General features: G+C 51.9%; 1 protein-coding gene across 12 annotated transcripts in view; it reads left to right on the top strand.

The window, feature by feature from the left end:
• The window catches only part of GATAD2A (GATA zinc finger domain containing 2A), a 92384-nt gene extending 76956 nt beyond the window's left edge, over positions 1–15428 (top strand). For 7 of the 12 annotated variants that reach the window (XM_072947304.1, XM_031689389.2, XM_006199021.4 and 4 more), the window contains 10 exons: positions 721–853; positions 974–1105; positions 2359–2448; positions 3117–3248; positions 3413–3580; positions 5424–5703; positions 8083–8381; positions 9016–9090; positions 9391–9586; positions 11936–15428. In XM_072947304.1, coding sequence (XP_072803405.1) covers positions 721–853; positions 974–1105; positions 2359–2448; positions 3117–3248; positions 3413–3580; positions 5424–5703; positions 8083–8381; positions 9016–9090; positions 9391–9586; positions 11936–12066 — 1636 coding nt within the window. In that variant the 3' untranslated portion in view covers positions 12067–15428. The remainder of the gene's footprint in view (positions 1–720; positions 854–973; positions 1106–2358; positions 2449–3116; positions 3249–3412; positions 3581–5423; positions 5704–8082; positions 8382–9015; positions 9091–9390; positions 9587–11935) is intronic. The other 5 variants (XM_072947308.1, XM_072947307.1, XM_072947310.1 and 2 more) reach the window with 3 other exon arrangements.

The following is a 15428-nucleotide window of genomic DNA, read 5'->3' as shown; positions in this document are numbered from 1 at the left end:
TCTGTGAGCAGATCAGTTGAGTGGAAAGTACCCAGATCTGTGAGAGAAAAATGTATTTTGTGTTTTAGTCAGTTTCAGAACATGCAGCCACTACTGCCACGTTGCCACTGGCAGGATCCATCAGGCAGCCTTGGCCACCTTGGGAGGTGGTGACACCCCATGTCCAGGAGCTAGACTGTAGACCAACAGCATGTGTATCAGCCCTTCCATCTCCTGGGGGCAGGTGGGCTGTCAGTGAGACCGAGTTGAGCGAAGAAGGCTGATTCATATGGGAGCCAGACTCCCCATCAGGTGGCTTCCAACATGGGCAGGTAGGAGCCCCAGCAGCAGGCCCATCCAGGACTGAATGTTTTTATTCAGTGTTGAGCCACATTGTAAAGGAAGGAGCTGTGGTGTTTTCCAAAATGACACTGTCACTTTTAGACACAAGGGCGTCTTCAACCCTCGGGATGCAGAAGTGGGCACCTAGAACAGTCCCAGTGTTTGAGGGGCTCAGCCACCCACTGGCAGGTTTGGGTGTCACATGGTGAGTGTGGTGGGAGAAGGCAGCCTGGGCTGGCATGTGGTAGGGAGGTTGGGCGAGGCAGCCCTGCTTGCCGCCACCATGCTGTGTTTGTGTCTGAATCCAGGCATCTGTGGGGTGTGGGTGTGGAGCTCTTGGAAACGCTGTCCAGCACAATCTGGGCACTCTGGTAACAACCTGCTGTCCCGGCTCCACAGCGACATGAAGTCGGAAAGGAGAGCCCCTTCGCCCGACGTGATCGTGCTTTCTGACAACGAGCAACCTGCGAGCCCAAGGGTGAATGGGCTGACGAAGGAGACCTTGAAGGAGACCAGCACCGAGGCCCTCATGGTGAGCCTTACTGACCCTGAATGAGCCTTGAATGACCCCGCAGTGGAGCTGGTGACAGTGGGGCCTGTGTTCCCTGGCCCCCAGCCTCCCCCCTCATCCCTTGTTCTCTTGCCCTTGTAGAAAAGCAGTCCTGAAGAACGAGAAAGGATGATTAAGCAACTGAAAGAAGAGTTAAGATTAGAAGAAGCAAAACTCGTTTTATTGAAAAAGTTGCGGCAGAGTCAAATACAAAAGGAAACCACCACACAGAAGGTATGTGTGCGTCTGTTCCCACCTCGAGGGTCAGCCGTTTAGAACCAGGGACGTAAAGACTGGTTATGAGCGGTCAGGTTTCCTCAGGGGCGTGAGGGTTAAAGTCTGAAATGGAAATTTGCAAGCTCAATTCATGTTTTGGATTTAGCTAAGTGGATATCAGAGTACATTTCGGTCTAGAATATTCCAGATCTGAGTATATAAAGCTCAACTCCCTGTGGACTAAAACAGTCAAGGAAATGGAGAGCAGATGTCTTTGAAGGTGTTGGAAGCACATTTCTGGGATTAAGAGCTCTGTCTTGAGCCCATTTCCAGAAAGGCCTCCTGCCCTCTGGATGGCTGTGCTGTCCAGCAAGGGCTGCTGTGGTTTTGTGGACAGATTGCCGAATACCACAGGGTGCACCATAGCACTGCCCCAGAGGCCCTGTCTTGGGGCTTCTGCTCCTGTCACCTCTCTTGATGCCTCAGGCTCCTTATGCTGCTCTTAAATGTAGCTTACTAGGTAGGGAAGGTCAAGTTTGTTTTGTTGGGGTTTTTTGGTGCTCATTCTGGGAAGATTCCTGGACAGTGATGAAGCTACCCTTTCTTATATTCTAGAAAACCACTCTCTCAGTAAATCAGAAAGTAAAAGCATCTTGGGCAGTACAAGTTGACAGTGTGTAGAATGCATGTTCCCTTAAGGGAGCAAGACAGGAGGACACTTACTGGTCTGACTTGGGGATTTGCTTGAGCTCCCACGTGCACCTAGTAAACAAATGGACAAAGTCTGGCATCTGTTAATATCCTGATGGATAGAGCCTGCTCAGTACTTGTTTCCTTGTCAGTTGCTTAAGACTTGGTGAGGTGACCGAGTCTGTTACTCTTCCTCCTCTAGTGGCATATGTGACTTTAAGAAGTGCCAGCATTTTCTCACTAAGGTTGGGATTAACCTATCCAGACCTGGGTCCTTAATTCAGCCACAGCCACAACCAGCCAGCCTTTCCTGTCCCCTAGAGGGCAGAGATGGCACCTGGACCACGGTGATACCAAGTCCCTTTGAGGGGGGCGGGTAAGGGGTGCTGGAAAATCTCTTCTTTGCCTTTTCCAAACATGTCAATTCCTGCTGCAATGAACTTGGCGGGTGGGAAGCAGAATCTTTGAGAGCCTGATGCCTTTGGAAGAGGAGAAAAAGCAATGCTCCTCTGCCAGTATTACGTGTGGGAGGAGCAGGGTTGGTGGCCCTCTCATTTCTCTTGTGTTCTGTTCTCTTGCAGCCCGCAGGCTCCACTGGGAGCTCCGTGACCACCCCTCCCCCGCTTGTACGGGGCACCCAGAACATTCCTTCCAGCAAGCCATCGCTTCAGGTCAGTGTTCCCTCTGCATCCCTCCTGAGCAGTCCTGATCCAGTTTCTGCAAAAGGCCACCCCTTCTGATTAGACTGAAATGAAGTCTTCCAGCCGCAGCCCCCAAAATAAAGCATATTTATGTTCCCACACCCAAACCCCATTGACATCTTAAACAAATCATGCATAAGCTCTGAGTGCCCCTCCCATTGCTGTCCCTAGTGAAGCTAGAGAGAGGACCAAGATCCTAGGCATACTAGGTTTCCTTCAGCTCGACTCCCTGAGGGCAGTTGTGGGGCCCAATGGGCCTTGTCCCAGCACAGCTCACTGCCTCCTCTGGCCACAGGGTGAGATGCAGAGCTCCTGCTCCTGGCTGTAGGACAGAGCTCTGGCCGTGGCCCACCTCCCTTCAAACAGGCCCGAACCCCCAGCTCATACCAGGCAGGTTGTACTGTCCTGGTTAGCTAGACTTGCTGTGGTAGGACCGTGACCTGAGTGAGCCCAGGTTTGCATGGCTCTTGCCAAAATCTGTGTTCCTGGTTCTTTCGTGTTTAGAATACGCATTTTAGCTTTTGTTTTCTCTACAGCCTTACTTTTTCTTTTTAGTAATGAGCATGTACTTTTATAAAAACAGCAAACCTGTTTGTTTAAAAAACCATGTAAGATCTGAGAGTTGGTGTTGTTGACAGACCTCTTCAACTCGGATGCCTGGCAGTGTCATCCCACCACCCCTGGTCCGTGGCGGGCAGCAGACATCCTCGAAGTTAGGGCCCCAGACGAGCTCACAGGTCGTCATGCCCCCGCTCGTCAGGGGGGCCCAGGTGAGCAGAGCAAGTGCTTAAGGAGCAGGGGTGCATCTAGGCAGCCCCAAGCAACCATCCACCTTCGAGAGAGACCTTACCCAGTCCTCTGTTTGGGAACCTTTTCTCTGTGCCTTCTTCTGTCATCCCTCTTACCGTTTTATCTCCCCACCACACCCTGACAGCAAATCCACAACATCAGACAACATTCCAGCACGGGGCCACCGCCACTCCTCCTGGCTCCCCGGGCATCGGTGCCCAGTGTGCAAATTCAGGGACAGAGGATCATCCAGCAGGGCCTCATCCGCGTCGCCAATGTCCCCAACACTAGTCTGCTCGTTAACATCCCACAGGTGAGGGTTGCGTATGTGTGCAGCTACCCCTGTGATGGCCTGCAGTCCTGGGACATAGTCATGTCTCCGTGGTGTGTGACCTGCCTTCTCCCTGGGGGCCAGGCAAGGCCTTGGATAATCCAGCCCCATAGAAGTTTGTACTGTAGCTCCTTGGAGCCTTTTGGGACGTGAATGTCATGAGCAGGAGTCTTGTATTCCTACCTACCATCCAGCGGAGCTGGATAGCTGCTGAGAGGGTGAGGGGTGCACATTTCAGGGTGCGCTGAGATATGGGAAGGTTGAAGGGTGGGGAGAGTTGGCCTGTGGGACACAGCAGGTTTTAGGGGATAGATGAGGCCAGGTGAGGTGTCCGATGGACCTGGAGAACCTGCTTGGGGTGGGGAGGTGCACTGGAGCCCTCCCCGCCTACAGGCACAAGCATGCAGGCAGAACATCTGCAGATGTCCTCACAGCACCAGTGCGTCTATTTTTAGTTCTGTGTCCCTTCACCTCTCTGCAGAGCCTTTGAGATGGAAGGGTTTGTCACCACCCAACAGAGCAGAGAAGATGGAACAAGGGGTAGCAGGATGGAAGCAAGTTCCTCATTGGCAGATAAAATTACTGGGTCTGCAAAGGCTTTTGTTGATGTGCGAGTTAGCGTTTCTTCCTCCTTTGGCATGGTGCGTCCTTGCCTGCCTTTCTCAAATAAGAGCATGGCCAGCAGGGCTCTGGGCAACGTCCTTCCCTCCTCTAAAGTCAGGTTCAAGTCCAGTCCTCCCACCCAAATGAGGATCCTGGACAGAGCAAAAGACTGACCTGTGTAGGCAGTTTCATCCACTCCATAAACGCTTATGAAATTCCTGCTGTGTGTCAGACCCTGTTCTTGTGCCGTGAGGACAGGAACCAGGCAGGCAGCAGTGGAGCCTGTGACTGCTCCTTGTGGGGCCAGGGGAGCCTGCAAGGGGGAAAGGAAAGAAATGGCTGGTCAGCGACCGGAATGGCCAGGCCCAGGTGCTTGTGATGGCATCCTCTGTATCAGGGAGTCTTGCTCGGCTCTGGAGACCCTTTGGACGGGGTCTTAGGAAAGTATCCTGGGCTCCTTGAGCCCCATGATGTGTTAGGTACAGGTTGTCAGGTGTGTGCATTTTCCGGAGGATGGTATGTATACCCAACTTTTCTTGGATTTCTGTAAGAGTTCTCAGCCCCACAAACTAAGGGCACTGGCATGGTCAGCTGCAGGTTTGGGGAAGAGCATTTGAAAGTGTTGAGGGGCAGGTGGCCTGGAGCAAGGAGATGATGAAGGGTCAGTCACTGGGGTCCAGATGAAGATGATAAAGTAATGTAGGAGCAGTGATGGTCAAGAAGGGTGAAGGGCAGAGCCACGCAAAGATGAGGGAAATGCCATTGATGCCACAGTGAGCCACCATTGCAACCTTTTGAGAAAGCAGGCCGTCCAGACCTCTGCTAGAAAGAGAGCCAGTCCATAGTGACAAGATAGTGGCCAGGGTCTCTGGGTGGGGCCGGGGGCGTGGGCAATTGCCTGGGAGGTACCCACTATCCTGGTCATGGTGATGGCTTCATGCGTGTCCTCAGGTGGCCAAGCGTAGCAAATTACAGACTTTAAAGTTATGGTTTATTAGATATTGTCTAGACCTCAACAAATGTATTTATAAGATTGGTCATCTTGTAGAGCGATGAGTTTAATACTGCTTTTCCTGTAGCCTGCCCAGGCAGCTCGGGGTTACTTTTATAAGGACTTGTTAGCATAGCTACTGGTGTCAACCTGGGCTGTGGGTGCAGCATTGGAGTCCACCTCAGGGTGGGCGCTGCAAGCACTCTGACCCAGGTTGTTGTCTCTCAAAAGCCCTCCCCAGCATCGCTGAAAGGGACGACAGCCACCTCTGCTCAGGCCAACTCCACCCCCACCAGCGTGGCCTCCGTGGTCACCTCTGCTGATTCTCCAGCCAGCCGGCAGGCGGCTGCCAAGCTTGCACTGCGCAAACAGCTGGAGAAGACGCTGCTTGAAATCCCCCCTCCCAAGCCCCCTGCCCCTGAGATGAACTTCCTGCCCAGTGCTGCCAACAATGAATTCATCTACCTGGTCGGCCTGGAGGAGGTGGTGCAGAACCTGCTGGAGACGCAAGGTGAGGAGGCCCTGGGCCTAGGGCTGTTTTCATCTCTTGCCTCTGAAGTTCCCATCACGTAGGTTGTTTCTGATGTGAGGCACATGTTGGCACGCCCTCTGTGTACTCACAGCTGTTTTGGGATGTGTTATGAAGGATGTTTTGTCATCAGTTCTTCACTTACTATGAGCTTGGGATAGTTTTTTAAACATATCACAGGCACCTTCTTTCTGATTTGGCCACCTCTGAGAGCTGGGTCCTGATGAGGCCCGAGACCCCTAGCGTGTGTCCAGGGGAACAAGTGGCAATGGCCCTGTGATGTTGGTGTGCCACAGAGGGAGGCGAGGAGGAAGTCTGCAGGAGTCTGGCAGGCTTTACTTCCAGACTGGGCTCTCAGGTAAGTGTGTGGTCATCATGCAAGGATAGAACTTTCTGGAGCTTTGAGTGCTGAGTCCCCAAAGTGGGAGAGGGACACACGTGCCTGGATCAGGTTCATTGTATTTATTTCGTTTCTTTGTGAGGGGAAGGTGATTGGGTTTGTTTATTTTAATGGAGGCGCTGGGGATTAAATCCAGGACCCTTCTGCATGCTGAGCGTGCGTCCTACCACTGAGCTGGACCCTCCCCCGGCCCCAGGTTCACTTTATTACCTTCCTTAGAAGCGATTTGGAAAGCACACCTGTAGGTTAGGAGGTTTTATGAATAAAAGGGCATGTATAGTGTAGTGATCAAAAGTGACATTGGATCCAGAGATGGGGGGCCAGATTGGCCCTTAGGGAGCCTCCAGCAGATGCTGAGTTGAAGACCTTACACCCTGGGGTTGAGCTGTGGTGACATGTGTTGGGCAGCCAGTGATCTTACCAGATGCTCAGGGCTGAGGAGGCGGCAGGGCCATAACCTGGTTAGGGCAGGGGATGGCCTGGTGGACTCTACCTGTCAGGTTGTCTCAAGGGATGGTAGGGCCTCAGAGCCAGGCCGGTAGGAAGGGATGTGGGCTCTGACACAGCCTGGGTGTGTCTGGATCCCTTTAATGCCTCCTCTGTGATGAGGTAGAGCTGGCAAAATTGCTGCTGCAAGGCTGGTGCGGCAGGCAGGAGGCCCGAGCCAGGACACCAGGTCCGCCCTTCCTGCACTTGCCTGTGCTGGCCGTTTGCTCTCTCAAATCAGTCTGTCTCTGCTTGTTCTCATTCTCGGGTCAGTCACTCTCTCCTTTTGCCAAAATAGGACCTAACTGTGGGTGGAGGCTCTGAATCCTGCTTGAGATGTCTCTGCTCTGGCACTGGTCACGCAGGCCTTAGCTGCCTGGTGTGGACTGGACACAGGTACCACGTCCTCTGGGACTGGACTTGTAGAAGGAGAACACTTCTTACCAGAGTGTGTTATCTATAGGCTGGGGCTGGAGCTGGGGGTGGCTTGGACAGGTGACATCCTGTCTGTTTATTTAGTGACTAGAAGTCAGATCTAGAGTCAGATCCACGCAGCTTCTCTGCAGTCGGGCAGCTCGGGCAGACCCAAGGTGGGATGCGGAGGCTGAAGGTCTCTCAGCACCAAGAGTCCATAGTACCAAGAGGCAATTAAACTCTTGAGTGCTGAACACAGAAAAGATAGGGGGGAAATGCAAAAGGTACCCCTTATTGCACATTCAGTGGCAAAAATATTGACCCCATAGCTGAGTGGGCGCTTTTTGTGGCTTCCCCAGTCACCCCTCCTGTGGCTGATTAAGGTGATGCCGAGTTCCCATCTCCCAGGGCACTGGGTGTGCATCCTGGCCCCGACTCTGACTGGTTGTGCACAGGTTACTTCATCTCTCTGGCCTCGGTTTCTTCCCCAGGACAGTGGGGTGAGGGTACCGTTTCAGGAGTTTCTTGTGAGAATTGGACACCCTGATACCCACAGGGCATCAGGCACAGTGCCTGTCAGAATGAGCACTCGCCTAGGCTACTAGTCCTTAGTTAACTTGCCCACTAGTAAGGGTGCCTGTCACAACAGGGTGGGGCCTGGAGTGGTCCTTGTTCCCTCTCCACTGGTGATGCAGTACAGAAGGGTTGGAAACGCTGCTTGTGAGGTCTCACATTGCACTGTGGGTAGGAGAGACTATCAGGAGAAGCCAAAGCTGACAGCACTAACATCTTTGAGAGTTGGTACCAAGGATGCCTAACCCACTGTGTTTTCTAAAGTGCTTCAACCTTGCTTCAGCCAGCAAAGCTTCCCTGAGGCTGGCCCAGTGTTCGCACACATTTGGCACCCAATACGTGTTTGCTGAATGAACAATCATTAACCACATGGCCCAGGATGCTGCCCCTGCTCCACCTGCATCTGCATCCCACCTTGAGGGTGGTAGGGGCTCTGGCTGTGATGTCACTGTTCCTTTGACATGAGCCACACCCGATTCTCCCTGCAGCAGGCAGGATGTCAGCCGCCGTTGTGCTGTCCCGGGAGCCCTACATGTGTGCACAGTGCAAGACGGACTTCACGTGCCGCTGGCGGGAGGAAAAGGGTGGTGCCATCATGTGTGAGAACTGCATGGCATCCAACCAGAAGAAGGCCCTCAAGGTGGAGCACACGAGCCGGCTGAAGGCTGCTTTCGTGAAGGCGCTTCAGCAGGAGCAGGAGATCGAGCAGCGCCTCCTGCAGCAGGGCGCTGCCCCCACGCAGGCCAAGGCTGAGCCTGCCACCGCCCCACACCCCGCGCTGAAGCAGGTGAGGGGCCAAGGCCAGAGTTGTGGCCTGGGAGCATGGGCTGGGCGTCCTTGCCTTCCAGGAAAGAGGCCTCATTCCCTTGGCAGGGGGTTGTCGCTAGCAGGCAAGATGTTCTGACATTCTCTCCCACACTCGGCGATCATCTGCCTGGTTGTTAACTGTGCATCTAAATTGCATTTAATGGTGGCATTTGGTGGTGAAAATACTAATTTGCAGTTTCTTTAGATTTTGTAGCTTTCACTTGCAGTGTGCCGGCTGACAAGTGCTTCTTGTCTAAAAGGACTTTTCTGAAAGCCACATTGAGATACAAAGGGGCGTTTGGAAGAAATGTTCTAGCTAAATTAAGGAGAGAAGCAAGTTTGAAGTCAAGTGTTTTTTTTTGGCTGCTTTTTTTTTAATTGCTTTGCTTTCCTACCCCAATTTTTTTGTGTTCTTGGAAGTCATTTTGAAACTCACTAATAAACACATCTTCTCAAGATCCCTATGTAGTGGGTAGCTGTGCTGCCCTCAGGAAATTCCTATCCTGTGGGGACTGGGCCTCATGCAGCCACGCTGCTGCCCTTTGGTCACTCTAGGTCACCCTAGGCCAGCCTCTGGACAGTGCTGACCTCGATTTCAACCCCCATTTGTATAGGTCATAAAACCCCGGCGTAAGTTGGCGTTCCGCTCAGGAGAGGCCCGCGACTGGAGTAACGGGGCTGTGCTACAGGTCAGAACTGCGGTGCCGGAAGCCCCCTGCACCGCGCCATCAACCAGCCCTCACGCCCCAGACCGTGACCACGTCCGTCGCCGACTGTCACGCTGCCTGCGTCTGTCTGTTTGTCTCTCTCTCTCTCTTCCTTCTTCCCCCCGCGCCTCGGTGTAACTTACCTAGTCTCCTGATTTTGGACTTTAGGGATCCCGTGTGGGTGGGGAGAGGTCAGCCAGAACAAGGAGAGGCTGCGCTGAGCATCTTGCCCTCTGTTGCCCCCTTCCCCACATGAGCTGTTGCACCCTCTCTCCACTGTAGGCCTCCAGCCAGCTGTCCCGGGGCTCGGCCACAACGCCCCGAGGCATCCTGCACACTTTCAGCCAGTCACCCAAACTGCAGAATGCAGCCTCGGCCACAGCCCTTGTCAGCAGGACCGGCAGACATTCCGAGAGAGCCGTGAGCGCCGGCAAAGGCAACGCCACCTCCAACTGGAAGAAGGCGCCCCTGAGTACAGGTGGGCAGCCCCATGGGGCTCAGAGCGGGGACCTTGCTGGGATTGGGTCCATCCCTTCCTTATTTTTAACAAAGACGTGTGCACACACACAAGTGAATGGAAATGGCACAAAGGTTCCTGAACCCACAGACCTGCTTCCTGAGAGCAGCTGCCTCTGATTCTTCAGCTTCGTCTCTTCTACTCACTAAATAGGATTCCTGAGCAAGTGGTAGTCCTGTGTGAATACTAATCACCCTCGTGTCTCCACCCTCTACACCCAGACTCTCAGCGCTTGACCCCAAACTGGTGGCAGAACCAATTTAGGCAGTGCCATCCAAGATCAGTGGACTCTATAAGCATAGATGCTCATTTCGCCAGCTCACCCCCTACCCCTTCTGCTGCGGAGAATGCCTCTCTTTGCTGTTATAGTGTATCTTTCTCAGTGCACTAGCTTCATTTCTTGCTTATCCAGTGTCCTTCATTCCCTGCTTTGTGGGAACCTTCTTCCTGCCCTTTACCTTGAACAGGTCAGGTGGTGCAAAGTACAAAATAGAATGAGAAAGCAGGCAGGAGGAGAGGGACCCTGGGACGGGAACTGGGATTTTAATTGAGGTGGGCAGCAAAGGCCTCTGAGAAGCTGGCATTTGAGGAGCAGCCTGGGGGAGAGGAGACCCTTAGGTGGTTGTTCCCCAATCTGCCACAGCCCCACTGTTCCTGGGTTGTCCTTGGGTCATCCCCCACACCATTTTTCCTGTTTTTTATTATTTGCTGGTCTTAAGATGGAAGTTAAATATTTCTTGTGTCTATCAAAAACGGAAAAGTGAAATGTAGGCACAAAGCGCTGAGAGGAGGAGATGGGAGAGAGCTCTCAGTGGAGCGAGTGTCCTGTCTCCCCTGCCCTCCGTGGTCGCTGCATCCCTGTAGGAAGGAGAGGCACTGTTGTGAGGTCCATCTCACTAGTCAGAACTGGGAGAGCTGGGCTGTCTGTGCAAACAGAACACAGAGCCAGCTGTGCATGCAGCTGACCATGAGTTAGAAACACGCCCAAATATCAGACCTCGCAGAGGAGAGTAAGCTCAGGCAAGTTCATCCAACTTCAGAAGAATTTGAGCTGCCTTCTTCAGAGATCATAGAGCATTTGTAAACAAACCAGGCAGAGATACTTTTGCTCAGCATGTTTAAGATTATAGCTAAGAACTCCCAGCGGGTCAGAAATTCCTTTCATGGGAAATTTGAAAGTATATGAAATAAGTGGGTCAAGTAAAATACAAGTGTCCATGTGTATACGCAGTGATAGATAGAAAACTGTGTGAAAATTGTGCACATTAAGGGTAATGTTTGAAAGGGAATGTGAAGGCATAAATAGTTGCTGTGTCCAACTATTTGTAGGATTGGAGGTAAAAGTGTCATGGCTTAAGAACAGCATTTCTCAGAAGAGTTCTGCTAGCACTCCTGGTCACCCTGGCTTTCTGGATGGTAGTTTGAGGGAAACTGGGCAGGACCTGGCCAGCAGGTTTCTGGAGTGCTGCCCTTGAATGCACAGGGAGGGCTCTGTGGTACATTTGACTTTGGAACACTTGTTCCACAAAATATATTAACCCACCAGAAATACTTCTGGTGACACAGTGACTGGTCCCTGCTGCAGCTGGGACTCCAGGGCAGTCCTTACCCCCAGACCAGCCCAGAACCTAAGTGTGCTGGTTGGAGGATGGGAGGGTGAGGTGGGGTCATTTCTTCATTTTCCAAGTATAAACGTGATTATGTGTTGACTGGAGATGTGGACAATACGGAGAGAGGATAATGGCAGGAGCTGTCATCTACACCAGGAGAGCAACTGCTGCACACAGGGACTTCACCCCGGTCTGCCTCTTCACTCACATGTCACGTGTGTGTAAAGGCCAGCATGTAAATAATAAAGAAAAAACAGGATGTGTCCTACAGAGGGATCATGCTGTATTTGCCATTCTGTGTCCTTCTCAATGTTTTAATGAGAGAATGTTACCGTGTCATTAAAAAACTCTTTGAGGATGAGATAGGTTGTAAAGGCTATATAGTATTCCATCATACTGGATTGCCCTGTTGCACAGTTCAGTCATTTGTAGTTGTTTGCTGTTTTAAGTAGCACTGCGGTTAACACCTCAGTTTTCATAGTTCTGGTAGCTGACGGAATCTCTGATTATTGCCCCACATGTAGGGCTACTGTGGCAGAGGCTGGGAACATTGTAAAGGCAATTGAGTTAATAAGCTCTCTTCAGCTTCAAGGATAAGATTTGTACCATCCATGCTCAGTTGGCCCAGCTGAGGCTGGGGTTCTCCCAGGAGCCTTCTCCGACTGGTGCCGTCGTGGCCTGTTGCTCTGCTCTGTTGCAGGTGGGGCCCTTGCATTCGTCAGCCCAAGCTTGGCAGTGCACAAGACCTCCTCAGCTGTGGACCGCCAGCGGGAGTACCTCCTGGACATGATCCCGCCACGCTCCATCCCCCAGTCGGCCACGTGGAAATAGTGCGAGCCGGGCCCGGTGGAGAACAGGCTCCCTCCTCCCTCCCACCTGGCCCCACCACCCTCCACTTGGGAAGACACCCTGCTCCCCAAGAGGGCGAGCAAACGCGGGCCCAGCTGCAGAAGTGAGAGCTCCGATCTTGGCTCGTCGCGGCTGGGGGGTTGCCGCTTCACAGGTGGACCAGGATTATTACTGGGGGACCTTTCCCGTGGGCTTTCTTCCTTTCTTTGCCTTTAGTTTGCCCAACACCAGCAGAAAAGCGGACCTTGGGGGCTGGTTCTGCTCCTGGCGCTCCCCTTCGGCCCCCATGGACGGCTCACCCTAGACACTGTGACACGCTCGGGCAAGACTGGCGCCCGGGGCTTCTGAAGTTGAGTGGAGCGTTCTGTTTTGTTTTTGCTTTTCCCCATCTTAGCCTCCTAATCTTTGACTGCCTTCCTTCATGGCAATCTCTAGGTTGACAGATTTTTTTTTTAATCACCTCATGATGATGGAGTTTAATGTAAACCGTGCAGACCCAGGGTTCCCTGCCAGGCACGGCCCCCATGCCTTGGAGGGTGGGCCGCAGACCACCCAGCCCGTGCTCCAGCAGAAGGCCTCTGCTGCTGCTCGTCCCGGAGACCCCCGACCTTCCACACTTAGCAGAAGAACAAACTGCAACCCAGACCCAGCCAGAGAGCCCGGGAACCTGGAAGCCGTGCGCCACCAGTGGAGGAGGGAAGAGAGAATTGGCAGCAACATCCAGAGCCTGAGTGGGAAGTTGGAGGGGCTGGCTGTTGTGTTTTTTTTTGTTGTTGTGGTGGTTTATTTTATTAAATATCTTCCTTTTCTTTTCCTACTTATTTTGATGGACAACGTCCTAAACCCTGGCCTGTGCTCCTGTCAGGTGTGTCCTGGTGGGGAGGTGCCCCCCCCACCGACTTCAGGGTTTATGTTCGGGTCTAGTTTAGAACCTTCCCTTGAAGCAGGGCCATGCTGCCAGGGTTTGCCTTCAGAGTTTTGTTTTTTTGTTTTCGTTTTTGTTTTTTTACCCTCTAGAGTCTACAGAAATGTCTTACAAAGGATCAGGTCTGCTCTTAGTTGTGTTTTGGTTTGTTTTCTCCCACTCCTTGAAAATCAGTCCATGAGGAAAGGCAGAAGCTGTTATGTGTGTGCTGCACACGAGCCAGCTCTGTGCAGGTGCCAGGGTGTCATGTGCACACACATGCGTGTGGAGATGGGGTACGCTGCTCCCCACTTCAGCCCCAGCCCTGGTTTTCCTATCCATGCAGTTAGGGACTTAATTTAAAATCCTTATTTTGTAGGGCCATATTCTTTGACTACACTGCTGCAACATTCTAATAAAGGCTCATTTAACCCCCCTCTCATGTTGTGTATCAGTGTTTAGAAAGCATTTTTGACATGCAGAAGACCTAGTTTTGCAAAACGTTCTAATGTTTTGTTGTGTAAAACCTAAGTTTCTTACTGATTTTTGTTCTGAGTGCATAACGTAGATGGGCTGAAGGAGGGGAGGGCAGGAAAAGGGTGGCTTTCATTCCAAGATCCAGGGAATTGGGGGAAAGGAGGGAAATTGACCTTCAGGAGGGGGGTGGGGAACGGTGTGTTTTTACACCAAAAAATCAAGAGTATGCAAGCATTTCTATTCCTCGCATTTTTCTGTGTGCCTGGCAAATAAATACCTGTCTTATACTACTCTGAGCTGTTAGCTCTGTCTGTTTAATGACATGGGCCAGATTTTCCAAATCCTCCAAGAAAGAGTGCCCAGCTGGCCTCCCCTGGCAAACTGACCTCAGTTCTATGCAGCAAGTCGGGATCAGGTGTCTGGGCCAAGGTCACCTCTGCACTGGGAGGTGCACCACGATTGTTGCACCCCCACAGGGATTGACTGGGTCTGTAACTCGAGGGCCCAGAGCCAAGCCACACACGCTGGCTCCCAACCCCATCTCCCTCAACCTCACTCTCCACCATGCTCAGGAACCACCTCACCTCACCTGGCCAGACTTTTCCAGGTTGTCGATCAGTCTAAACTGATCACAGGCGGAGGGCAGGATGGCCAGGCTCTGACCCTGCCTCTGCCTTCTCCAGCCCAGCATTTCTGGAAGCATTCCCATAGGAAGGACTTGCTGTGATGTAAATGTAGCTTTTTAAAAAAGGGGTCAAGAAGGTGAGATGCCTTAATCTTTATTAGTTCATTTACTGTCTCAAAACTTCTCCTTTTTTTCCCCTTGAGTTTCCCCTTTGCACTGTAAATTCTGTGATAAGCCCCAAATGAAGTGGTTCTGTGATGAAATTTATGTTACAAGAAAAGGCGTTAAATACCTCTGGGTTTGGGAAGGACGTTAAGGGTATTCTCCCAGTCCCAAAGCCCACCCCTCAAAATCAGCCACAGCTCTGGGAGCCTGTGCTGAGAGGACCTGGTTCCCTGGAGCCATGAGAATGTGGGAGTCCCCAGTCCCAACTGAAGATTGTAAATCCCCAGTAATGTGTGATAGGGACCCCCAAAAGCAACTGGAAACTGCTCAGAACCTCAGCTGTTATATGAACTGGGGTGTGGGGTTCACTGAGCTTACTTCCCCATTTTGACGGTGGGGGGAGCAGCTCTGAAACGGCTACATGTATGTGGGCCTGCATGTACACGTGGATGCTCACACAGATGAATGTGTCTACGTGGAGCTGCCCACGGCTCTGGCCATCCTGACCATGTTGTGGGGAGTCCAGTCCCCAGTATCCCATGTGTGCTGTTGGGACCCAAACCTTTGATATGGTCAAGAGTGGCTTTTCTCTGGGAGGTGGTGGGTGCGGGGATGGCTCTGCTCCTGTCTGCTCTAAGACCTACATGAAGCAAAAGCTCACTCTAGTGCAGAGGGAATGAAAGGCGACAATACACCCCTGCTGTGTCTTGTGGCTCCTGTGTCCCACGTGTCACTCTCCTATGGGCAGACATGGGGAGGAGTTTTCTATATGATAAATTCTCATCACAGGGGTGTAAATAATGAAAGATAGTCCTTGCTGCTCTGCCATAGGGTTTTTCTTTGATACCTAGTCATGCTGCACATGGTGTTTGCCTAAAGAACTCGGACTGAGCTTTTTTTTTAAAAGGACCGCTTAAGTTTTATAATCCTTAACAAAGGTGTACTAGACAGTTACACTAGTGTAGGATATTTGGGAGGTGGTTTGTTTTGGTTGAGGGGAGGAGGTTGTCACTTGTATTTATTGTGACTCTAAGTCTTTGATAATAAATGTAAAAAAAAAAGTCGGCCACTGAACGGGATAGAAGTTCCAATAAACAGACTGGAATCAATGGCTATACATTGTGTCATGAGGAAGTTTTAGAATCTGAAGGATAATAAAGAAATGGATGATGT

The sequence above is a fragment of the Vicugna pacos genome, chromosome 22 (genome assembly GCF_048564905.1).
Source record: "Vicugna pacos chromosome 22, VicPac4, whole genome shotgun sequence".
In the NCBI taxonomy this organism is placed as follows: Eukaryota; Metazoa; Chordata; class Mammalia; order Artiodactyla; family Camelidae; genus Vicugna; species Vicugna pacos.
The sequence above is the reverse complement of the archived record's forward strand: the minus strand, read 5'-3'. Positions and strand labels throughout refer to the sequence as shown.